The sequence below is a fragment of the Protopterus annectens genome, chromosome 15.part0 (genome assembly GCF_019279795.1).
Source record: "Protopterus annectens isolate FY-2018-M chromosome 15.part0, PAN1.0, whole genome shotgun sequence".
Classification (NCBI taxonomy): Eukaryota; Metazoa; Chordata; order Ceratodontiformes; family Protopteridae; genus Protopterus; species Protopterus annectens.
Window position 1 is genome coordinate 797,517,607 of NC_056749.1, and position 27,054 is coordinate 797,544,660.

At 38.9% G+C, this 27,054-nt stretch overlaps 1 protein-coding gene across 2 annotated transcripts in view; it reads right to left on the bottom strand.

Moving 5' to 3' along the window:
• Window positions 1-18,506: 18,506 nt before the first annotated feature.
• The window catches only part of LOC122789679 (zinc-binding protein A33-like), a 125,194-nt gene continuing 116,646 nt past the window's right edge, over window positions 18,507-27,054 (bottom strand). For both annotated transcript variants that reach the window (XM_044057095.1, XM_044057096.1), the window contains exons 2-3: window positions 19,304-19,399; window positions 18,507-19,226 (exon numbers count right to left, since the gene is read on the bottom strand). In XM_044057095.1, the coding sequence (XP_043913030.1) occupies window positions 18,951-19,226; window positions 19,304-19,399 (372 nt within the window). In that variant the 3' untranslated portion in view covers window positions 18,507-18,950. The remainder of the gene's footprint in view (window positions 19,227-19,303; window positions 19,400-27,054) is intronic.

Sequence of the window (27,054 nt, forward strand, 5' to 3'; positions counted from 1 at the left end):
GCATGGTCCCCACAGTTGCGGAACAGATACTCATGACATTGACTGCTATTCTCAATACAACTGTGTAATCAATGTAAAACAGTTGTCATGGATATGAGGTTTCCCACTGTGAACATTAATGCCTTGGTGGAATTTGGCATCTTGAGGCAATGTAGAAATCATCTCATGCTTACTGACAACCACTTCATTCTCAAAAAAACTGTTATGGTAAGTGAGAGATGTATATACACAATGTCACTGGAGGCAAAGCTCTCACATTAAAGTACTCCTAATGTCACAAGAATGTATCTAAGGAATCCAGCAATAAAACAACCAACGATCGAAAAATCAGCTCCCCTGAATGAAACACCACGATCCACAGTATCCAAATCCTTTATCGAGCGAAGTACATAAGCAAAAGGTTAAGCGCTTTCATCTACTCAACGTAGATTTCTCAGAACCACTTACATACTCAATACTGCACTTTAAATGCTTTCTAAAAGTCCGCCAAAAAAAACTAATTATCTAATTACCTAACCAGTCAAGCATTCATTAAAATTTAAAATCACAAAACAACAATTTCATTTTTATCATATAAACTGATGAATAATTATATAATTAAATAAAATTCATTAATATAATACTAAAACCTTCATAAATTTGAATGTGATAAAAATCCTTACTAATAAATATAATATATTCCTATATATTAAATTGATAAAATGTATACATAAAGGACTAACGAACAACATAAATTCATTCATATACCATAGTTTAATTTCTTAGTAAAGGTTTGGTGGGAATATACTCATTGATGCCTGGTGGACTGGCTGCGTTCAGCCGAAATCTACGTTGAGTAGATGAAAGCGCTTAACCTTTTGCTTATGTACTACACTCAATAAAGGATTTGGATACTGTGGATCGTGGTGTTTCATTCAGGGAGCTGCTTTTTCGATCGTTGGTTGTTTTATTGCTGGATTCCCTGGATACATTCTTGTGAGCTAGTTGTTTTACCATGGATTCCATCGGGGATATCTCTCTCAATTTTTCGCCAGTAAGAAGGGATGAAGTTGACAAAATACACTCTGAACTTGTAATTCTGAAAGGGGAAATCACCCGATTATTGGAACTTATGACGCCGCCTACAACTAAGTGTAATACAGCTTCAGATAACATTGTGCCAGAGGGGATTACATCACCGCACTCTGATATCGAAAGTAGAAGCTCCGAAGACATACCTAATGGACAGAGAGCTCCAGAGAGTAAGCCTACGCAGATAAACGCCGCCTCTTATAGGAACTTCACTTCCAGCCAAAAGATGGGACAGTTCAACTTGTCTACTATGTTTGGCGTTAAGTAGACTACCACTTATGTGGTATTTCATGTGTACAGAGTTTTTACCAAAGGGGATGACAATACACTTTTTGGCATTGAGCTTCAGGCCATGGCTTTGACACCAGGCATCTGTCTCAGTGAGGCTCTTTTGTAGTATGTCCACATTGTTAGGAGTTTCGATTATGGTTCCTAGTTTGCAGTCATCTGCAAACTTTGTTAGCCAAAGACCTTCTGTGTTAGCCTGTACTTCAGAGAAGTAGATACCAAACAGGAGAGGACCCAGGACTGAATCCTGTGGTACTCCACTTGTCACTGGTCTGAAGTCATATTTGGAGTCTGCTACTTTCACAGTGTGGGTTCTGTCCATGAGCCAGTTGGAAACCCATCTTGTGACATAGGGATTTATACCTAGTTTAGTGAGCTTATCTATAATTCCAGAGTGGGGGATGGTGTTGAAAGCCTTGGTGAGATCTAGATAAGCTGTGTGAACCACTTTACTCTCATCTATGGCTTCGGTGACTGCTTCAAAGGAGACATGATCTGCCTTTTACAAACCTGAACTGGGTAGGGTCCAGAGTTTGGTGATTACCAATGTCTTTGTTTATGAATTCCATGATGATACATTCCATGGCCTTGCAGACCAGGCTCATCAGGCTAATGGGGCGGTAGTTCCCGGGATCCGTTGTAGCTCCCCCTTTGTGGAGTGGGATAACCGCAGTGCGCCATCCAGTGGGCACAAAGCCTGAGGTGAGGCTATGATTGAACTTGGTACTTAGGTAGTGTGCCAGTTCATTCTGTAGTTCATGTAGAACGCAGCCTGGGATATTGTCAGGTCCCATGGATGCTGTGTTCTTGACTTTGGAGAGTGTGCTTTTTACCTGTGCAGCTGTGATTACAGGAAGTTTGCATTCTTCCGGTATAGAGATGGGCCCTCTAGGGGGTGAGAGGGGGGTAAAGTTAGCACTGAACCTAACTGCCAAGATGTTGGCAATATCAGTTGGTTCTGTATATTTAGTGCCATTGTGCTGTAACTCAGAGCAGATCTGAGTGTTGCCATTGAGATTCTTGACATTGCTATAGAATGCTTTGTGGATGTCTTTAGAGTCAGTGGCAATTTTGTTTTCGTAGCTAGCTTTGGAGGATTTTATGAGGGATCTCAGCTTCTTACTGAGGTTGTCCAGGGAGTTCCTCCAGTCATTAGATTTTACTCTTTTTTGCAACAGTTTCTTTCTTCTGTTGTAGAGTTTGTTTATGGCAGAGGACCACCAGATTGGCTTCCTTTTTTTGGAGGATAGCATCTTGGTTCTGTTAGGGATAGCGTAATCCATGCACTTGTGTAAAGTGCATTTGTGTAGGATTCAGCAGTCATACCTCTATTGTCCATCTGCATGGGTGTCATGAAGTTTGCCACTTCTGTCTTAAGAAGTGTGAAGTTGGCTTTGAAGAAGTTTTTTACGGTGGTTTCCCTAATTGGGGGTGGGGGTGGGATGTGGATGTCTAGGGTGATTAGCTTGTGGTCGGATCTGACCAACGAGGAATTGTCACAGATGAATGGAAAATGGCCACCATTATTCCTTGGCACAAAGGTGGTACTTCCACTGACCCCCATAAAATATAGAGCTATTAGCCTGACTAGCCTTATCTGCAAGGCTATGGAGGGAATCATCATGGACCTTATCAACAAAGATATAGGTAAGGTCCAAACAGCTGGCCTTAGTCAGTTTTGATTTCTCAAAGGGAAATAATGCCTGTAATACACTGTGGACTTCTTTGAGACAGTCACCAAGGACTTGGCTGAGGGGAAGTCTGTACATACAGCCTGTCTAGATGTAGCCAAGGCATCTGACACTATCCTCCACTCAGGCATTATTGACCTCCAGCTAGGTATCAACCCTTATATCATTTGATGATTTACTAAATGGCTCACTGACAGAAACCATAAAGTGAAAATAGTGGAATCTACCTCCAACAGCACACCTGTAACCTGTGTTGCTCCACACGGATCTGTCCTGGCACCTCTACTGTTTGCAATGTAGTTCTCCAAAGTAGAAGCTAAAATTACAGGTCTTTGGCTGACAGAGTTTGCTGATGATTGCAAAATGGGAGTGGTCAAACATGCTCCAGATGATGATAACATCCTACAGGAGGGTCTTACATGCCCGACCAATGTCCATAACCTCAATGCAAAAAAAAAATGTATTAACATCCCTGTCAGTAAGTGTGATGTCCCTGCTAACTCACATATCAATAAAAACACCCTATTTATGCACTCACTGGTGAGAGACCTGGTCACACAGAGTTACAGTAACCTTAACTTTGATCACAATGTCTCCACAATGGTATAAAGGGCATTCTATTCTGAAATATTTAAAGGAGAGGCAATGTAGACAGAACTGCATGTTACAGTATAACAGGGTAATACATACAAATATCTCACATTTACAGTAGCTACTATGTTAACTGGTCTGTTGGTCACAATCTGAGCATGAGATTCAAACTGCAGCCGACCTCCTTCCCCCATAAAAAAACTTGACACCTACATAAAACTATGTACCCTGACACACTGAATGTTACAGTATTCCAATGCTGATCCAACTAAGCATACCTGGATGCTCCACTTGTGTGAAAATGGTGGCACCCACATCCACAACATATTGTATGATGGATGCCAGGGAGCTGCCCTATGTTCCTATGTTTGCCAGGATTTCCTCAATGGCTGACAGTGGTTGTTCTGCAGCAGACCATTCACCAGTGACATCATGATCCCTGGTCATGTCTTCTGCTCTTCTGCATGCTGCATGGATCATATCAGTGGCACAGTGTCACACCTACTCATATGTCCTGCTCTGTTGACTGACAGCATTCACATTGCGGACTAGGTTAGCCCACAATGCTGCCAGCTCTTGTCTGTTTGTCCTCCCCCTGGGCAGAAGCACTTGATGATGTTGGTGCAAGGCTTCCAGGAGGATATAATTTTCCACCTATGCAAAAGGGGCTTGTTGACAGAGATGCATGTTTCCTAAAATACAACAAAATGAGAACAATGTCAGGATCACATATGTGGGAGTACAGTATGTAGAGATATGGCAATATAGGCAGGCTATCAGTATTCACTGCTTGATTGCACATCTCACATTCAACAGTGTTTGAAACATACAAAGGGTGCAGATGCAAGTAGATAGTAGCAATGGTCACCTATTCATGTCTGTGCCATGACAGATACTGATGTATGATCAGGCACCCAACACAGGAGTCCATTGTACTGTGTCCCACAGGTGTAACCATCTGCTTATAATCTATAAAAGCAACAGTGCCAAACAAATAGCAGTGTACTACTACAATTGCTATCAAGGGAAGTATCCCTGAGACCTGTGTACCTATTTAACACAAAGCATTATGCCCTTGCTGTACTCTAGCTCCTCTGTAGGTGTAATACATTTGGATATCAATGACATGTCATCAGCACAGTTCCAAGAAAGACTTACTGATGGAATCCCCATTCCCCCTAAGTACTTTCCCAACATATGCATCATACTGGAAACAAAATGTTTACATACCTGATGAAGTGCAATACTCCTCTGTTGAAAGATACTGCTCTGAAAGTGCTGTGCCAATGAGAAAATCTAAGTGTAGGTAAAATGTAAGTCTCATAGACAATAGATCCCCTAGGTACAAGTTTGCCTTGCATCCCTACCCTATTGTAGAGCAATGTACAACTTATTTATTTTTGACAGGTGATTGTCAAAGATCAAGGCAGTTAGTGCACACTTTCTATAAAGTTTTAAGTCCAGTTGTCCTCTTCCATATATATTTGGATGGCAGTGGTACCAGTCTGTTTTTCCAAAATGATTGCAGCCTACACAGCTGATTTGCAGTATAATCAGCCAATTCCATACAACTACTCAGCAAAATATAAGTCCTCAGTGTAGATTCCAACCCCTTTCTCATATGTTGGTGTGGAAATTGCTGGGATAAAGATACTACATCATTACAGACAGAAAGTTTATAGCAGCTACTTTTTACATACAGATGTGTGTGCTAATAGGATGAAGCTGAAGCTGATGCTGTAGGCAATAGGCATAGGCAGAGAGGGTAAAGACTTTGTACGACAAGAATATTTAAGAGTACGTGTGGGACCTGTGACAACCTTAGTGTACAGCCAGAGCTACATTGAGGGAACCCATCCCACTGTAAATTAAGGTATGTGTTTAAGATAAGTTTGTTATCAAAAGGTATCACTAACAAATTAAAAGACAATACACTTGGGATCTCCTAGAACAAGGTAGAGGATACATTAACCATTATGTCAAGCAGTGGGACAACTGCCAAGTCAAGCATTATGTCATGGTATTCATCTGTAAAGTGTGCTGGCAACCCTTGCATCTAGCACAACATCCATATATGTATGTTACTTGTGCAGCTGTGGTTGTCTGGTTGCAGAATGCTATTATTTGGCACATTTGCATTACACATGTCAAAATCCTCTGAGTATTCAGGCTAATGCATGACCTGACATTCTATGCACTTTCTAGTGTTGTAATAGTAGTTGTTAAAAGGCGTATCTGCAGGCATTTGACTTCCATTATTTAGAAGCAGACATTCCATCTGTAATGCTTTAGGTGGATAAATAGGTGATGAGACAGTCATACATATCACTATTTATAATGCTGAAGTCCACATACCTGCATTTTAAATGCTAGACACAGCTGTAGATGAACCCAGGACCATGTGGACCCAAAACTAATGTTTTCAAAGCATTTTACAAACTGAGCTACAGAGTCATTGTTATAGCAGGTGGATTTTTACATGTTGTAGATATAATTCCACAGTCACCTGCTGTTACATACCTCACTTACATGTATTATTATGTGTATAGCTTTATAATGCTGTATTTCTGTACCAGAGTCACAGTTAAACTCCTATTTTTCCATTAATGTTTCAGCAGGTGCACTTTTACATGTTGTAGATATAATTGCAGAGGTACCTTCTGTTAGATATCTCAGTTACATCTATTCGTATGTGTATGGCTTTATAGTGGTGTATTTTTACTACCAGAGTCCCAATTACACTACTATTTTTCTATTAATGTCATTAGCTGATTTGCGTGATGTGGTGTGATATGCAGTATCACTTAAACACGCTTAATGATGGCAACTTGACAATTACTATGTTTTGTTTAAAATATCTGTTGTAATTAATAGCTGTGTGGCTTGGTGGGTTGATACACTTTTCTGCAGGTATAATGGTCCTGGGCTCAAAATAGGCTGTAGGTGTACTTTTTGATTAATATTTTTTTCAAAAACATATATCAATATATGGCATTTAGTTTCGCTTAGAGATGCTGCGCATCACACAGCACCACACAAAAAATTCATTAAAAAAAGAAAACTGGGGAGCTAGGACAGTGTGAAATGGGGTGCAAGCAGGGTGAAAAACATAGTGAAAGGCAAATAGGTATGTGCATGAAGGTTGTAGGAAAGAACCATAGCTATCCATTTCGTGTACATCAACAACTGTGCACTTTAACAGATTTTTTAGTTGAATTTGGACTGTCACCCCCAGAGAGGGAGTGACAACAACATAAATGCATTGTCAAGCCAATTGGACCAAACTGTGTCCAGTGGACATGTGTGAAATGGAGAACTATGTATGGGACAATATATACATATTTATTTGGACAGGTGCCCCTTTTTTTAAAGGTGAGAGGGAAATGCTGGGGAAGGGACATAGGTATGTGTGGGGGAGGTCATTTGGGAAGGTGAGGAAGCTTTTGCAGACAGACAAGACAGCAGACAGAGTTGGTGTGTAACACAAAAGAGGGGTGAACACCTTGGTGTGGAGGGTGTTGTGTAATTACAATATCATGGAAGTCAGACACAGTAGTAGTGTGACTCAAGTCCTCACCCATAGAACAGTCAGCACTATCTTTATTGCTCCTGTGCAGGCAGTGGTTGAAGTCAGAGCCTGTGCAAGGTTGCCCCACCAGGATGAACAGCATGCTCTCCATCCAGCATAGGAGTGCCCCAATAGTTTGCTGCAGCAGTTCATGTACATACCTGGCAGTTCAGCATGGGTGATATAATCACCCCCCTCAACTTCCACTCCCAGCAAAGGCCACAAACTCAGTGTCTGTGGCAGAACCACCCAATGGGGCAGGATGTACAGGGACAGCAGAGCGGGCCACACCAGGCAGTGGCCCAGATGTGCCATGACTGGGGGAGCCAAGGTAGGTGGATCAGCAAGAACCAACCTTCCTTGTTGCATTGTAGGAAATTAAATTTAATCACATGGTAAAAATAAACATAACCAAACTAATGTAATTAATAACATTACAGAAAATAATCATGAGTAATGGAAAGAAATTGAAAATAATATAATGAGGAACACAGCAATAAATAGTGTAAATGAAAGATTTTTAACAGCAATGTAATATTAAATTATGCATAAGGCCAACATAAGAGGTAATTCTAAATAATATATTAATATCAAATCATAATAATAAATAATTAATAAGAGAAGGGGTAGGGTGAGAGAGAAAAAAAGAACAGTAGTAACTTTGTACATAATATAACTACACAGACTAATACTACATACCTCTACATATGTCAGATTTCAGTTGTGAGAGCAGTTACTGCTAATATTGTATAGATGATGCTGCACATACATAACTCTCAAACTGTTAGCATGGGACAGTGTGGGCTAAGCCCTACCCAATACTGGTAGAAAGGCACAACTACAGGGAACGTTTTTACATGATTGCTCATACATTAATAGCAAGGTGTTCTGATAACAGTTTTTCCATTAAAAATGCATACAGAGTAATGTCATATATCTGCAAATCAAAGACCAGACACATGGGGCAGTAGTCAGTAGTCATTAAATTCTGCAAAAATCAAGACAGTTGAGACGTATGTTCTTGTACACTAATTACAGCATACAGTTTGTAATTTACCAGTTGAATGCAATGGGATTAGAACCCACAAGCCATGACTACAGGAATAATGTGCACTTTATTTAAATATAATGAAATCTTAAATCACCGTCTCCTTTAAGACTTTTATTGCAACATTTTTTGTGAAATTGTAGATTTACACACATGCATAGCTGTGTCTGCTATCATATTGGAAAACAAAAGCAATGACCACAAGAGTAATGAACACTTTATTTGAAAACATTACTTATCAAAGCACCAGCTCCTTTTAAAGTTTATTGATAATGTTGCTTCAACTCTGGCATTCAGATTCATGGATAGCTGTCTAGGATTTTTGTTACCTTACCTATATACCCTGTTCATTTATTGACTGCAACCTACAGCTTATTTCAGACAATGAGCAGACCAGAACACCAACTCTTACTCTGGGTAGACCACAAAATTAACTGATGTTTGGAAGCTATGCTACACAGTACTGCATACTTACTTGATTTAACTTGATTTACAATTTCACATATGTGATGACAATAAAGATGTAAGATGTCTCAGGTATTTCATACTTGACTGTTAGGACTTAAAAAATCTGTATTTACTTTACTGTATTATTAAGTTATGCATTGCATTATTACTTTTATGATTTTCTTACTTATCACATGCCTGCCTCATCCTGGCCAAACACATGGGACTGTACATTGTGAGCCCTCTCTTCTGCAGCTGTGGTAAGAGAAGCAAACCATTGTGCATGCCAGTTTTGCACACATTCAGCTTGTATATATAGAAATTACTGGTAAAAATACTTACATATCTGTGGGGTGCACCAGTCCTAACATCTTGGACCCAGGTGTCCAAGGTTCCCCTCTTCCTACACTTCAGGTCATCATAGTGGGGGTGACACTGCTCACCAGTGGGAGGGATACCATTAGCACTGGTTATGTCCCTGGCCAAATGATCGCAGGCCTCAGAATGGGACTATAAGCCCTCATAATTGCCATGCAGCAGCTGGGGTCCATATCAGTCTACGAGGAGTCCAATAAAAACAGTGGACTCATGCACACTCCAGCTTTGTACCCAGAAACACACTCCCTCACCACCACCTGCAACCATATCCACAGCCAAGGTAAGACTGCAGTGCATGATGTGAAATTCTCATGTATTGGCCTTTATAATGACTGGATTCCCACACTTGCACATCATACTGTAACTTTCAAAAAGTGCTACATCAATTAGCATCACGCAAACTCACACAAACCATGTTTAAGTGAAGCTTAGCAATGTGCAAACAAAAAAACCTTTGAAGATATTTGTGTGATGCTTAGCATTGCATGCTTTTTCTAAATGTAACAATTATTTATTTTAAAGTCAACCGATGTTTCAGTCACCTGACACAGTTTCACAGCACTATATGTAAAAGATATTCCTGGCTAGGGATTGAACCCGAGACCCACTCCATTATAGGTCATGACTTAACCTCTCTAGCTCCTTGGGTAGTGAAGACAGACTGTATATATTCAGATATACTGCAAATGTCCTTGTAAGTGTAGTGCAGCTTCACTGTGTGGGTTTGCACACTGCTAAGCACTGCAGAACTGCAACAATTGAATACATCTGGTTTCTATTTTTTTAGCTGTCTAGCTGATGACTACTGTATGATTGTGCAGTGCTAGGCATTGTTAAATAATGCAGGGCATCATGCAAACAAGCACAAAAAAATCTAATTGAATACATCTGGTTTCAATTATAGATGTCTGGCACATGTCTGATGAATGGGCATGCTAAACTAAGCATAGTTAAGCAATGCATAACACCAAGCAAGCATAAAAAAGAAAGAAATTAAAATTTAATGCATCTGGTTTTAATTTTAGATGCTGATGTTTGATAGCACAAAGCTAAGTATAGCTAAGCAACATGCTGCAACATGTAAACAAGGAGATAATGAAAATAATACATATAAAATAAATTTAATTTAATGACATAAAATGTCTGATACATCATTCAAATAGGATTAACAGGCCAAAAGGTATTTGAGTGTACCATCAGTTTTATAGGGATTCAGTATCCTTGTTGCTGTCACCTCCTCTTAGTGGTGCACCATAATTAATATGTATGGTGCACTGCCAAGGGAGAACTGTGGCCATGTACATGGATACATTCCCTGTAAGTCTATATGGAGCCTACACAGATTTTATTGAATCTAGCCGTGAGTGTAGTAAACCTCAAAATTGTAAGCCTACCTACTGTAATTTTTTATCAACTCAGTAGGTGTTCCCCAAATATCCATTCTTGACCTCAAATTTTAAATATGTTGTGCAATAATATGTACACAAGAGCAATATGCTGATGACTCTACATTAATTGCCTCAGCGACCTCAGGTGTCAGACTCCAAGATCTGACTTGGCTTATAGCTACTAAGTTAGAGGAATGGCTCATAACCTTCCAATTAATTCTAAATACCAATAAAACTAAACTATGCTCTTTACCCAGATGTTAACTTCAAAAGTACTCTTGAAATCCCTAGTGCTTCAAAGGACTAAACAACTTTTGAATATGTTTAACAAATACAACTTCATAACATGACCACTGATGATAAACGAAAATTTGACTACCTTGTTATAAACCAATCAAAAACTAGCTAGATGCTTTATACTAAATCAAGACATATCCAACCCCTCATACACTCAATATCATTCTATCCAAACTCTACTCTTTCTGTTTTAATGCCTCCTCATACTAAATAACATTCAGCAATGCTCATTTATCAACTCAGTAAGAGCTACAGTAATACTGCCAACTTTTTCCACACACCCTTCTGAAAAAGCACTCCGGTGCCTCACACTCCAAGGACCATCATTAGAACTTCAGCACGTTCTGACTTTTCATCAACACAAAACAGCCTGTAACAGTCTATAAAACACAAATAAATGCCAGCCTCATATCTGAAGAGCAGATACATCATATCAAGACACCTTTGATCCCTACACCAAATCAAATACCCCCTCCTACCAAAAATAAAAAAACACTTTGGTATCTACCTTTACTCATTTTGTGCAGCCAAACTATCAAACTCAATTCTTCCAACCTCAAGGGAGAATCAAGTCAATTTATTATTTTGTTCTATAAAAATGAAAAAAAAAATATCTGTATTTTAATGCATATGCTCCTGTATAATCTGAAACTCAGCCTCATTCATACTGCCTTTCTTATACCCCTCCATAATCCCCATTCCACAAGGGTCTCTTTCATTTTTATTTCTGTTATTATACTTAAAACTCTCCTTAATCTCCATTTCATAGCCATTCCACTACATAATTCTTTTACTTTCATTCATCCTCTACATCTTCCTTGGATCTTAAATGATTTGTTACTTTTCATCCTTTAGTGCAGAGCATGAATGTAACACACTTGTTTCATACTGTTATCACCACTGTTAATACTTGCTGTATTCATTTTCTCTTTGTCTATCTCTAATTTTATAAGTTTTCACCAAAGGACTCTGCTGAAAAGGAGCTCTTAGCCCAATCGGACTATCCCAAATGAAAAAAAAATACATAAAATAAATACAAATAAATAAATATTACTATACTGGAAGCCTCATAGAAAGATACATTTCTACACCAATAACAGGAAATGCAGAATGAAGGAATCTAAAAGAGGCAGAAGTAACCATTGTTGTGACTGTTGTTATGTGCTCAGTAAAACATGATTGGTCACTGTGGTCTTGGTATTGAATACCATTCTGAATGGTGGTAGAAAAGTGGGAACAGGGTAATAGCAGTAGACCGGTATTAGTAATCTCTCCTGGGAAATAATTATAGCACATATGCATAAAAAACAGCTTCATTATGTCTCAGTAACTGAAAATTCAAATGGATTTAGAACTGTATTAAGATGTTACATTTGAAGTCAAACACACTCCAAAAACTAATAATTCAAAAGAAGCAGGATCCAAAACGAAGTTCTACAGCAAACTTTATTGATTATGAATGCTTTCATCGGCCTTAAGCCTCAGACTTCATCAGAAACACTCGAAATACAATGTAACACACTTAAATATCAACTCAGTACAATCACATGATTTTAAAACCACAACCCCCCATTAATTAATACAATTAATTCATGAAGAACACCAGTTCATTGATGAAAAAAACTGTTTGTTCCTAAAGGAACATTACCTAAAATCAAATGTGCAAAACTTTTGCAGTTTGTATTTTTTTCTTCATAAAGTGCAAATACAATTCTTTTTGTTGTTAAAAAGTAAATACTATTGATGGCATATAAAATTCATAATCTTTGCTATAATACTTAATATTCATAATGCTCCTAATAGCTTATAAACCTTTTTTCACATAAGGAATTCAGATTTAATTTAAATAACTACTAATAGACAAGGTCTCATTGAGACCTGGGGAACTGGTAGCATTCACACGGAGTTGCCAAATCAACTCCCTATACTCCACCCATACATCTTTTGGCCCACCCCTCATATCCTTGTCAGTGACTTGCTCCAGACCTGAAAATTTGAAGCAGCGCCCACTATGTTCGAAGATGTGTCTAGCTAAAGCATTGGACATGTTGACTTTCCATATGTCATAGAGGTGTTGGTAAATCCATTTATTAAAGGCATTTTTGGTTTTTCCTACGTAAAACATACTGCAATGTTGACAAATTGTAATGTATACTAAAACTTTTGTCATACAGTTCATCTTATGCATAGGTTTAATAGTACCATAACTTTATATGTGCACAAAATCTGTTTCAAGGACATAACTACATTGTGCACAATGTCCACATCTTCTCATGCATCCACCGACACTTTTATATACATTCCTTTCTAAAATGTTTTTAATATCGGAACTTCTTTTAAAACAACTACTGGCCTCGATCCCATTTCCATTTTCCTTTCTTTTATATCGTTTAATATACTCCAATTGTTATAAATAATATCTTTTATCTCATTGAAAACAGGACTAAATGTCAAAATTAAAGCCCTGCTGAAGCCTCTATCAGTGACGCCTGTGTTAAAATGATCTGTTCCACCATTCAGTGTGTTCGTGGCATTTGTATTTGACACATTGACACCTAATAGGGGAACAAAATGCCCACTGTTTCTTTTGTTGGTAACTTCCTGTAAGATGGGATCTATAAATGTTTCAGGGTATCTTCTCCTGTTTAACATAAGCCTAAGGGTGTTCATTTCATCAGTGAATTGTTTATAATCACTGACCATTCTTGCTAATCTCACCCCTTGCCCCTTAACCAATGATTTTTTCTGGTGCATGGGGTGACAGCTACCAAAATGTAACAAAGTATTTGAAAAAGTGGGTTTCCTGTATATTGTTGAATTAAACCCTTTTTTTAACCTGGTCCTTAGTAATTTTGATATCTAGGAAATGTATTGTGTCCTTGGCGGATTCCATAGTAAAGGACAAAAATGTGGTACTACTGTTTAAGAATTCAAAAAAAACTGTCCAGTGATTCGTCTGTACCATCCCAAAATATCAGGATGCCGTCCAAAAAACGCCCATAAAATTTACAGAATTTAAATAACTCATGTTTGAACACAAACATTATTTCCCAATGGGTAAGGACAATATTGGCAAATAAGGGGGCACATGCTGCCCCCATTGGTGCACCCACCTTTTGTTTGAAGTACTGGTTTTCTTACACAATGAAATTATTCTCTAAAATTACTTCCATAAGTGTTCTTAGCATCAAAATTCTGTTATGTCCAATGGTAGTGTTGTTACAAAGAACATCGTAAAACCATTGAATACCTACGGCATGTGGAATGACAGTAAAGAGATCCTTGACATCTATTGTAACTAATATCAGATGTTCACAAAATAAATTATCCTTAATTTTACCCAAACAGTCCCAGGAATCTTTGAGAATGTGTTGGTATTTTTCCAACATATTTTTGAGTTGAAAATCTACAAATTATGCCAAATTAAATGTCTTAGATGCCTGAAACATTTATTGATCCCATCTTACAGGAAGTTACCAACAAAACAAAACAATGGACATTTTGTTCCCCTATTAAGTGTCAATGTGTCAAATACAAATGCCACGAACACACTGAACGGTGGAAAAGATCATTTTAACACAGGCGTCACTGATAGAGGCTTCAGCAGGGCTTTAATTTTGACATTTAGTCCTGTTTTCAGTGAGATAAAAGATATTATTTATAACAATTGGAGTATATTAAACGATATAAAAGAAAGGAAAATGGAAATGGGATCGAGGCCAGTAGTTGTTTTAAAAGAAGTTCCGATATTAAAAACATTTTAGAAAGGAATGTATATAAAAGTGTCGGTGGATGTGTTAATTAATGGGGGGGGGGGGGGGTTAAAATCATGTGATTGTACTGAGTTGATATTTAAGTATGTTACATTTGAACATGTTGTCTTCAGTTCAAAAAATGTACTGGTATTCTTGCAGCACTGATAGAGCTGCTATTGAAAAAATGGATGGGAACACTTCTGTGTAAAAAACAGAAAATTAAAAATCACAAAGAATCACAGGTGTACTCCATGCCTAGAATAGATAGAGCTTTGGGACAGTTTTCTGCAGATAAATATCAGACAACAACTGACCTGACGAAGGGTTACTAGCAGATACTTTTAACACTCACAGGAACAGAGATATCTCAGATCACACCTTACAGAAGTTGGGGTAGAAAGCTAAAGGGGCTTCAGACTTGAAGTGCAGAGGAAGTCTGTATACTAGGACAGGGAAGTACAACAGCAGTTGATAATCCCAACAGCCTAGTATAGGGCACTGCTGGTCATATACCATTATATTCCTTTTTCACACCATCTATCCACAAACTGGAAACTTACACATTTTTTTTTTTTGGTTAGGTTATGCAAACTATGCGACAGTGTACTGTAAGACATAGCCACTGTTGTTTTTTTCTGAATTTTTGTTGTCTGTAAGCACCATTTAGACTTAGCTAAATCTTTATAACCACCAAGAAGCATGCTTCAGCAGAGCTAAAGCTTGTTTTTTATTTTTATTTGTCTGTGACTATTTGGATTTTCATAATCCTAACTGGCACAGAAAACTACATTACAATGCTGGTATTATAGACATGTTTAAATTTTTTTTACATAATGAAACTTCAGTAATTAACTATATGTAACTAAAAATAACTTCAAATGCAAGTGTAGGTGTAAAAAGCCTCTGAATCATTTTAATTTACTTGCAGTGTTGTTTTGTACATACAATTCAATCTTTTAAAGGTAAAAAAATTATCAAGCTTTCATTTGACAAAGATTATGGCTTCTGTCACAGTTGCCTAGCAAAGGGGATCCCTGCAAAACTGATGTCTTCCCTTCTTGGGATTTTACTCTTTTCTGTACTAGTTTCCTCCTTCTGTTGTATAGCTTGTTTATGGCAGGGGTCCACCAGACTGGTTTCCTTTTCCTGGAGGATTGAGTCTTGGTTTTGTTTGGGATAGCACGATACATGCATTCTTGTAGGTGACCGTAGAGTCCATTAGTAAAGGATTTTGCAGCTTGGACAGGGTTATCTTTTAGCATGGGGGCTTTGAAACTTCCCACCTTGGTCTTAAGTAACATGAAGTTTGCTTTTGAAAAGTTTTTCACGGTGGTTTCTTTGACTGGGGGTGGTGGCGGAATGTGGATGTCCAGAGTGATTAGTTTATGGTCAGATCTAACCAGCAAGGAGTTGACCTCCGGTGTGGAACACCGGTCGCCCATGTTGGTGATGACCTGGTCTAATATGTTGTCACCTCTAGTGGGGGTGTTAACCAGTAGATCCAGGGCGTTTGAGTTTATAAATTCTAGGAAATGTTGGGCAAGGGAGTTCGTACTTGAGTAGTTCTCCCAGTTAATGTTTGGGTAATTGAAATCACCCAATATCAGGGTGTTTGGTAGGACCTTTATGTTTCCCAGTGTTTCCAGGAATGCGGAGTAGGGGTCCTGGGACATTGTGGGTGATCTGTAGCAAGCTATAATTTGAATATCAGTTTTGCCCATTGTTAGTTGCATGTGGATGATCTCTGAAGCATCGTGCTGTGCCACTAACCTGGAGGTGTGGGTATCCTTGATGAATATGGATACTCCCCCGCCTTTTGTATTTCGGTCCGGGTTTTGTGGCCAAAATGTATGGTATGAGTTCTAGCCTGGTAGTGCTGGGGTGCTCTCTGGAGCCTTAAACCAGGTTTCTGTTACTGCACATCTATCAATTTTCTCCATACTGAGGAGTGCCTCGAGTGCATGCATTTTGAGGTTTAGACTTCTGGCATTGAGCAGCATTACCTTCAGTTTTTTTGTTACTTGTGCTATTTACAGTGGTGGGTTTGTCTTTTGAGCCTTGCATAAAAAATGCACTATGGAGGTTGCAAGAGCTTTGGCCAGTATTCGAAAGCCTAAGGGTGACAGGTGCAAGCCATCTCTAGCGAAGCAGCGTGGCTTGTCGAGCATGTCATCCCAGGCTGACAGACACTGGATCCCCTTTGAATGACACCAAAAGCTTAGCCAATTGTTGAAATTGATAATTTTTTCTCTATACCATGGTATCATTCTTGGTGAGTTCAATGAAAAACACCAATCGTCAAGAAAAAAACCTTTATAGAAATAGCAAAGCTTTCGGGTTACTACCCTTCTTCAATACTAATACATGTATTCGTATGGAAGAATGGTAGTAACCCGAAAGGTTTGCTATTTCTATAAAGGTTTTTCTCTCGACGATTGGTGTTTTTCATTGAACTTCCATCAGTTTGTAGCAGCTTTTGTTTTTTGGCATCATTCTTGGTAAGGGCAGGATGCTACTCAGGGTCAGGGTCATACTGGCCTGGGCTACGTGATCAGAGAACTCCTCCATGTCTCTTTTCATGTAGTCCAGGGAGATACGGCTCAGGTCATTCACACCAACATGCACAATGACAGAGTCATATTTGTACTTGTTCTGGAGTGACCTGAGTGCTTGTGTTATGTGGTGGATCCTGGCACCCGACAGGCAACTAACAGTAACCTTCTCCTTGTTCAGCCTAGTGAGTGGGACATCAGTGTGCCTGACTATGGAGTCACCTATCACTAGTGTGTTGGGTATGTTAATTTTCCATAAGGGCTGTGATTGTGTGGCACCCTGGTTTTGTGAAGTATGTTCTTGGTTTGTGTTGGGGGTAGAGGTTGCTTGGATGTCTGCTTTGGAAGTCTCTGTTGCTTTTGCAGATTTTTATTTAGAGCCTCCGAGTATGTTTTTGTGTATTTATGTGTGTTTTTTGACAGTGCTGGTTTCATAGGTCTATGTGAGACTGGTGGTGTGATGCAAGTAATTTCCTTCTCCTCTTGACTGCCTGGTCCAGTCTTGGGTTGAGAGAGCTTAGCCTCCAATTTGGTTGTATAATTGCATCTCTCGCAAGTATTAGTGTTTGGTGGAAGGAGGAGAGAGTTGTCTGTGTACATGAGGCAATTGTAACATTGCCTCAAAATGCCCAGATTCACCAGTTGGCCTAGAGAGTACACCTGCAACTGCCTTTTGGACATGCCTGGATAGGTACAGTGAACTGTTTTACTGATTGGCTGGTAAGGTCGAATAGAGAGCTTTGTTCTTCTTAAAAGAGTGATCAGTAACTGAGGTGGGGTTAACAGATTAATGGTATCATATGAGGTAGCATGCTGTGAATGCCGAGAAGTCCTGTCAAGGGAAATATATAAGTTGCTCTTTCTGTGAAACACAGTGAGTATGTATGTGTATAAAAACAGTTTGCTTATGTCTCAATTCACTTTTAGTGAGTTGGTATTACAATGCACTGGGCTTAGAGTAACATTGGTGAAATTCATACATGCATCTCTATCCTATTGTAGAGCAATGTACAACTTATTTATTTTTGACAGGTGATTGTCAAAGATCAAGGCAGTTAGTGCACACTTTCTATAAAGTTTTAAGTCCAGTTGTCCTTTCCATATATATTTGGATGGCAGTGGTACACATTTCCATTCTGTATCCCCTAATACCCACCACACATGAGCAACACATATAGTGCTAAAAGAAATGCACATTGTTCACAAATTATGTTAGAGCTGCAGAGTATAGAGGTGAAAGATTACCTGGAAATTTCCTGTTGTTGAAAGATATAACTGGGAAACAGAAACAGATTTTTATGGCAGATATGTGGTAACTTCAGACTATTGCCATCTCTTAAAAAGTACTTATTATTTAGTATATTCAGCTTTGGTATATATGATAAAAGTTTGTGTTACAACTTATTAATAAGTTATACTGAATTGCTGGAATTTTTATATGAACTTAGGACATCTAATGAAGTTACAAGTAGAAACAAGGTCAATCTGTTTTACATTTAAATAAATTGCATATATTTGACTTATTTTGAAAAAAATGCAGCTTTATTTTTCAGATGCTGAAAATCAGTCTTGTCATACTCAGCCCTTTATGTAACCTTAAAAACTGTGATCTCTGACAGGGCTACATATTCCTACAAACACAGAGGAAAGACAATGATGGAGACCATCTCATTCAACAGCATATTTAAAACAACCAGATGCAGTGTTATTGAGTGAGACAATACCTCAGGCTAGGACAACAGTGGGCAAGTTAGAACAAAATCTCATTCTGGGGATATCATCACTTGAGTGTTTTAGTGTGGTGCAAAATAAACCAGAACATAGCAATGTTTGCAGTGTCATTTAGCTAAGCAGTCATATTAGCAGTGGGACATGACTAAAACAGAAGAGGGACATGAACAGCTAAAATATAGCTTACCCTTAGAATGTTTACAGGATTTTCCAGCTGCAGTGCTAAGTGAATATAAGTTAGATGATCCTGAATGATACTGTGTTTGGCTTTTATATCCTTCAGGTTTTCCTCCATCTTTCCCAGACTTCCTGCTGCTTCCTTCTTTAGCTGTTCTATCAGACTTTGTTCCTTATCCTGGAGTAGCCTGTGCAGCTTGGCAAATTCTGATGTTATGTGTTGTTCTAAACTCAAAGATTTATTCTATAAAAAACAATTGATATGATGTGAAACGATGAGAAATGTAATGTTCCTACTGAACCATAAATAGATTTACTCACCTGGAGGTCTGATATCATTTGTTGTTGTTGATTTTCAAGGGCTTTGATGTCATTAAGTTTTAATTCCAGAAGGGATGAGTCTTCTTGCAGCTTGTTCTGGAGAAAGGAAGAAATAATATACCAGCATGCAATAAGAAAGACATCTGTTTACTTATGTTATTGTATATCTTGTCATGCAGAATTTCTCACACCTTATACATTTGATTACTCTCAACTATGTAACATTACTGCTGCGTGGAATATTTTACAGTCATGTTATTCTGTGCGGAGTCTGCATGTCCTCCCTGTGGTCATGTAAACTTCAAAAGACATGCAGGTAGGTGCAAGCGTGTGTAGGTGTGCCTTCTTTGAAGGTTGGGTGCCGAGCTGGCAACTCGACACCATACAAAATCCACTGCCAATCATTAGCGGACCAGTGATTTGCTGTGATGACTCTTAACCGGTAAAAGTCGGAAGACACAACAATATTATTCAGTTCTTTATCTGTAGCACATGCAACATTGTAATATATATGAATATTCAATACTTTTTAATCAGAGTACCTTTTAGAGATTCATACTTACATTCAGGAGTGCTTATTTTGAATGCAACCATTCTTTGTGTAGTATCATAATTTTTAATACAAAAGCAATTCAAGAGCAACCTCTGTTACTACTTCACCAGTTGTGCAAGGACTTAATTTTGACTAGTCTGTAGTATATCATATAACTTAGAAGCAAGACCTTCTGTTACTATTTCTCCAGTTGTGCAAAGACTTATTTTCTATGCACAGTATTATCTAATGCTAGAATTCACATGGTCTACATTTTTATAGATACATAAGATGTGGAAGGAGTAAAGATACACAAATTGATAAACTGTGCAGATTCTAACATTTATTCTCAGACACAACAGATTATAGATATATTTAAAAACTCTTATGCAAAACAATTTGGCTCCACAAAAGGGGTGGTAAATTGTCCTAGTGACATCCAGGTAACCCCAGATACAGGAATCAAATTAGATAATATTGAAAAAGAACTGTGCAAACTAGATCCAAACAAAATGCAGGGAGGAGAAGGAATAGGTAACAATGACCTGAGAACACTTAAGCAAGAACTTACACTGCCATTACATCTATTATTCACTAGGTCATATAAACATGGGGAGATTCCTCAAGATTGGACACATGCACTTATTAAACCTCGTTTTAAGGGAAAGGGGACTAGGACAAACCAAGAATCATATAGACCCTTACGTCTACTTTCATGTTGTGGAAAAATAATGGAGAAGGTAATACTGGAAAGTTATTGCCAGAACTAGATAGGTTGGGACTTGAAACCATATATCAGCATGCATATGTTGAAAATAGATCTATTACCACCTGTAACATGATGTTTTATAAAAATATAATAACAGCTATGAATGAAAAAGTGTGCTGTGATGTGATTTACATAGATTTAACTTCAGCATGTGACAGGGTCATACACCAAACACTGATAAATAAATTAGTACAACTAGGTATTGATGTACTGTTGATAAGATGGATAGTTGTGTGGCCTACAAATAGGACATAGCAAGTATCACACACCAACTGGACAGGTAAAATCCTTGGTTACAGTCAAGGTGTCCCATAGGGCTCTATCCTAAGCCCTTACGTATTTAGATTGTATCTTTCAGACCTTACTTTTTCATCTAAGGTGTTCTACAGTCTATATGTTGATGACCTGAAATTGGGTAAACTGATTACAATTGTTACAGGTAAGGCATGTCTGCAAAATAATTCGACTAAACTGACCATTTGGGCACAGGAGAATATTATGTTGATAAATACATCAAAAACTAAGCATATGAGATTTGGGAGACATAAACTGAAAGGTGAATGTTTAATACAGCACACAGTGATTGAAACTGTAGACTCATTTAAGGACCTGGGTATATGGGTAGATTCAGCTATGAGTTTTTCTAATCATATCAACCAATTGGCTAATGATAGTTATAGAACTATAGGTTGTATAAAAAGATTTATAATGTCTAGGAAATCAAAAATAATGAAGCCATTGTTTGTTAGTTACATTAGACCCAGACTTGAGTATGGAATAACAGTATGGAAACCCTATAGGAAAATAAGCATGAATAAACTGGAAAGAGTACAGCAGAAATAAACCAAGGGCATTCATGGATGTGAAAATCTAAGTTATTATGAAAGACTAAAACATCTGAACTTATACAGTGTCTTTTACAGATATTTAAGAGGAGATCTTATTTAGGTATATAGGGCATTTAGGGACAACTACCTCTGGGAATGTTTGGGGTTATCAAAAAGTACTAGAGAATCATCAGACAACCTATGTAGAATATTCTATAGGAATGAGAAGTGTACTAGTTGGTTCGCTGACAGAGTAGCTGATGCTTGGAACAGACTACCAAATTACATTAAAGCAAGTACTAGTTTAGATATTTTTAAGAACAGCCTGGACACTTATTATGAGAACAAGTGTTTTGGTATATTGTCAAGCTAGAAGGGCATTAATGCCCGTGCTTGAAACATTTGTATGTATGTATGTATGTAATTGCTGATGTTGTCTGAATGTATTTTTCACTACTGTACTTCCGGTAACTAGTCCAACTTAGATAATAATTTTTGAACAGTTTTATGCTCCACAGTATCTTATCTGAGTGCATTCATCTTTCTTCTTTCTTAACCTCCATTTACTTTCCTACCTATTTCTCCCTCGCATTATCCTGTTTTCTGCTTTCCCCCTCCCCACTCATATCTCAGCTAAGCTTGTCTCTCTAACCTCATATTTTTCTCTTCCCTCATTCCTTTCTCATTAAAGGTTCTTCCTCTATACTAACTCTACCTTCTACCCTCGTTCTAACACTGAAATTGTTTTTCCTTAATCAATCTCCTCTCTATTCCTGTCCTAGGTCTCCCCTCCTCCTCTGCACTACTCTACCCCAGCTAAAACTGCTCTTGTTTGCCTCACCCTCATCCTTATTTCTATCTTTATTTTGCAGGTCCCTTCCCTCACTACAAAGCCTCAAAAACTCTTGCCAACCCAGGAGATCCACCCATTCCCTCTCGAGGCACTAATTCATCTGTGGAATCCTTCCCAGAAACAGTTCACTTTAAACAGTGTATGTGCATATGCATAATATTTTACCCTGTCTTTTTATCATTTTATTCTGCCTTCTAATAAAGGTGTCAGCGGTCAGTTACAACTCAACTCGGCACACCCCCACCCCCACCCCCTTGCTCTCTCAACCATTCAGTTGAATATTCTCTTCTGACCTATCCAAATACCTAGCTGTATCTGCTCTGTAAGTTCCATTTGCCTTGTAATTCTTCTCCCCCTCTACCACAATCCCCCTGTCTAACCTGCATATTGTGTGTCCACTCACTCTACTTGCCTTTCACCCCTGGACATTTTTTATTTTTACTACTGTGTAACCCCGAGTCTCTTCTCCCTTTTCTCCTCTTCTAATTCACCCCACTTAGCTCTCTGGCATCTCTCTAGGCTCTGAGACCAGACAGTCCTTTCCTCCACAGACTAGTGCAGAAAGTCTACATAGTGGTGCTATTATTATAGCTGTCCTCCCCAACTCAGCCAACCTCTCTCCCTGCTTGTTTTCTTTGTGTTTGCCACTCTCTGCTCCTCATGGATGGTGTAGTCCAGCTCCATTCACCCTCGCTACCACTCAGACTCACTTCACTCCGCCACCCCCATATCAATTACATTTATAGTTATACACCACACCCCCAACCACACCTCATTCCCAACTATCCAATCATCTCCTCTGTATCATGTCCCACAACAAAACACTTCACCACACCTCACTCCCAATTATCCAATCAACTCCTATCATCCCCACTCCAAAACACTTCACCACACCCTACACAACACCTCACCCAACAGTTACTGCTAGCACTCCTACACACAACAAACTCACCTATAACTAAATAATATGTCCTCTACTCATAGCACCCACCTTCTACAACCACTATGTTACACATTAACCCTCTTCTCTCTCCTCCTTCTGACCTTCCTCTCCTCCTACTACACACAACTTTATTTTACCCCACCACCACCATGGCAAACAGAACCCTTTACCAAGCCCATAAAATCTAACTATTTCCCTATATCCCCTTGTGACCTCACCTCAAAACTCTAACATACTACACTAGCCCCCACTCCTCCCACAAAACAGCCAAAATATTCCACAAACTAAACAAACTCTATCTACACCTACTACAAAAACTCACATGTTGTGGCAACATTCACCCAAATCCAGGACCCAACAAATGTAACACCACAAACTCAATAAAGCCTAATCCTAAGACCTACCATATCTCTTCTCCTTTTTAATATTAATGTAAGGAGTATACTTAACAAAATACAGGACCTCCATGCCCTACTAGCGCTATACAAACCAGATATAGTTGTATTAACAGAAACTTGACTTAAACCTGAACATCATGACAATAAAATTACTGCCCCTAGCTGCAATATTATACGTAAAGATAGATCAGGAAAAAAGGGATGGGGTGTAGCCATACTATTCCAAAGCTACCTCATTATTGAACAATTCGAATGTAACTCCCAAGAAGTCAGAGACATAAAACTAATCCTAGCCAGACTAAAACTTAACCCCAATAAACAAATAATTATTGCAGGGGGAAATATCCCACCTGACAAAAACATTACCATACTGGAAAATCTACTTAACTGGTTGTCAGCTTCCCTTCCACAAGAAGCCATACTATTAGGTGACTTTAACGGGTCTATATTAGAACATCGAAGTATTACTACTTCGAATGTTCTAATATCGAACCATTTCACTCGAAACACCATAACATCGAACACTCAAAACAGCTAATTTTTTCCCAGGGAAAAAATTTGCTGTTCCAACAAACATACACACAACATAAGCACACCAAAATACATAATCCACACACATACACTTCACAAAACCCTACACTAAACCATACATACACTACTAGCTATCCACTTACCTTAACCCAACCCTAACCCTAAGGTCCGTAACTACCGCACACTCACCTTACCCACTCCCTAACCCTAACGTCCCTATCACACACTCACCTTACCCGTTCCCTAACCCTAAAGTCCCTATCGCACACTCACCTTACCCGCTCCCTAACCCTAAGGTCCCTATCGCACACTCACCTTCGTTCGCACATTTACCTTAACCCGGTCTATAACCTTCGCTCCACAGTCGAGGAAATAGCGAAGCTGCAGAAATGGCCTACCAAATACTTTCCCTAGGAAAGTATTCGATATTCTGCAGCTTCGTTATTTTAGCATTTGATGCAAAGGGTTCGATATTAGAACATTCGAAGTAGTAATACTTCGATGTTCTAATATAGACCCACTTTAACAATGACTGGTCTGATTGCTCCAGCCAACATCCCTCTACCCACATTAACCTCCATGGGTTTTCCCAAATCATATCTGCCTCCACAAGAAATGACAAAACCTTCAAATGCCAGTCCATCTTAGACTGGATTCTACTATCAGACCCCACTCTGGCTCTCCAATCAGGCTGTCTTCCTGACAGTCTGAGTGACCATCAAGCAACCTAATTAATTAGGAACCAGTCCCACCAAACCAAACCACCCATCCTCAGAGTAGTTCATAACAAAAAACCTTTAGAGCCTATAATCTTATCAATTCACTAAAATGCTGTAAATGGACTCCCCTAAAACAGCTATCTCTAGACAAAGCTGTGTACTACTTTAACTCAACCTTCCTAAAATTCTTAAACTCCCATGCACCACCCAGAACCACTAGGATCAAAACCAACTATGCCCAATGGCTATCAAAATATGCTAGGTCCATGATGAAAGAAAGAGACAAAGCCTGGTTCCAATTTCACAAATGCAAAACCAGTACCCTGAAACAGAATTACCTTGAACTTCACAACAGAGCCAAAAAACTAATAAAACTTGACAAAACTAACTACTATAAAACTAGGAAAAACATGCTCACAACCCTCAAAAATTCTGGGCCTCAATAAATAGCTTAATACACCCAGGAAAATTTACCATTCCTTCCCCTGTATTACTAAATAACCACAACAACATCCCTAACAAGTACTTTATTGAAACAATCAAAGCCATAGCCAATACCCAAAACACAAATAGTAACCCCACACCAACAGTGACCACCACTCATTTCAGTACAAAAAACTCCTACCTCAGTTTTCCCTGAACCCAGTCCCCACTAATACAATTGCTAAACTCCTCAAGAAACTTAAACCAACCACATCAGCAGCTGACGATCTTCCAGCGGATTTCCTACAGATAACAGCAGATTCAGGTCTATATTATATGTTCAAAGCACTAAAGATCGAACTTTAATGTTCGAACTATTAAAATTTCGAACCTAAAAAAAAATATTGAAATAAACAAAAAAAAGGTTTTAAGCAGGGGGGCAAGCCCCCCTGCAGCCCCACTGCACAAAGGGGGTAACTCACTTGAGCTTACCAACCACAGCCCTATTGCAATCCTATCACCTTTATCAAAAATATTAGAAAGAGTAGTTCATACCCAGCTTATGCAGTACCTCCTAAAAAACAACCTACTATCCAAATCCCAGCATGGCTTTAGACCTTCCCATAGGACTGTCACAGTACTGCTTTCATTTTCCAACATTGTCAGTCATCATAGAAACAACAGACTGTTCGTATATTCCATATTCTTAGACTTATCCAAAGCCTTTGATATGGTCACCCATACCATACTCCTAGAAACTCTAGCTACCCTCAACATAGGTTCATAGGTTCATAGGTTGGTACTAGGCTATCAGCCCTAGGGCCTATACAAGCCTAGCCATAACAATTCCCTGGCTATTTCTTCCCACACTATTTACTTCCTTGGACCCCTGTCTAGCAGGGCAACTGACATGATCCCTGGGGTGAATTTCCTTTCTCCCATCCAATCATCAAGGTTCCTTTTGAAGAGGGCCAGAGAGGCACTCTGCTTGACATGTATGGGCAATCTATTCCAGAGTCTGGGGAGTCTCTGGGTCAGGAACCTATCCCTCCAGCATGTTTTGTTTATTGTGATGACAAGGTTTAGATCCCTGGAGCATGTGGCTCTGAGTGATTGGGATTTCTTTAAGTGTAGCATGTCCAACAGCTCTGGGTTTGACATGGCCTTGTATGTTAAGCAGAGATCGCCTATGAGTAAACGATATGCGACAGTATAGCTGGAGTTTTTTAAGGTGGTCAGCATAGGGCATCTGCTTTAGGCCTGTGATTCATTTAGTGAGGTATTTCTGCGGCCTTTCCAGTTGTTGCAGATGTCTTGAGAGGTACATACCAAATGGGGCGTTGTATTCTACAATGGGTCTAATGAAGGATGAGTACAGTGGGACAATGACCTCATTTTTTCTGGATGAAAAGCCCTTAGTGATGAGGTTTGCCACATAGAAGGATTTCCTGACTATTGTGGCGATGTGGTTATTGAAGGTGAGACCACTGTCCACCTGTGTCCCTAAGTCTCTTATCACACTTTCGGTGTTTAGTGTACTTCCACCTATGTGGTAATTCATGGGTACATGTTTTTTCTCAAAGGGGATAACTATACATTTCTTGGCACTGAGCTTGAGCCCATGGCTCTGGCACCAAGCATCTGTTTCTGTAAGGCCCTTTTTTAGAGTATTCACTTCAACCACATAAGCTCCTCTATGGCATGACCAATTGTTCCCCCTACTACCAATAGCCATAGGTGTCCCTCAGGGGTCCAT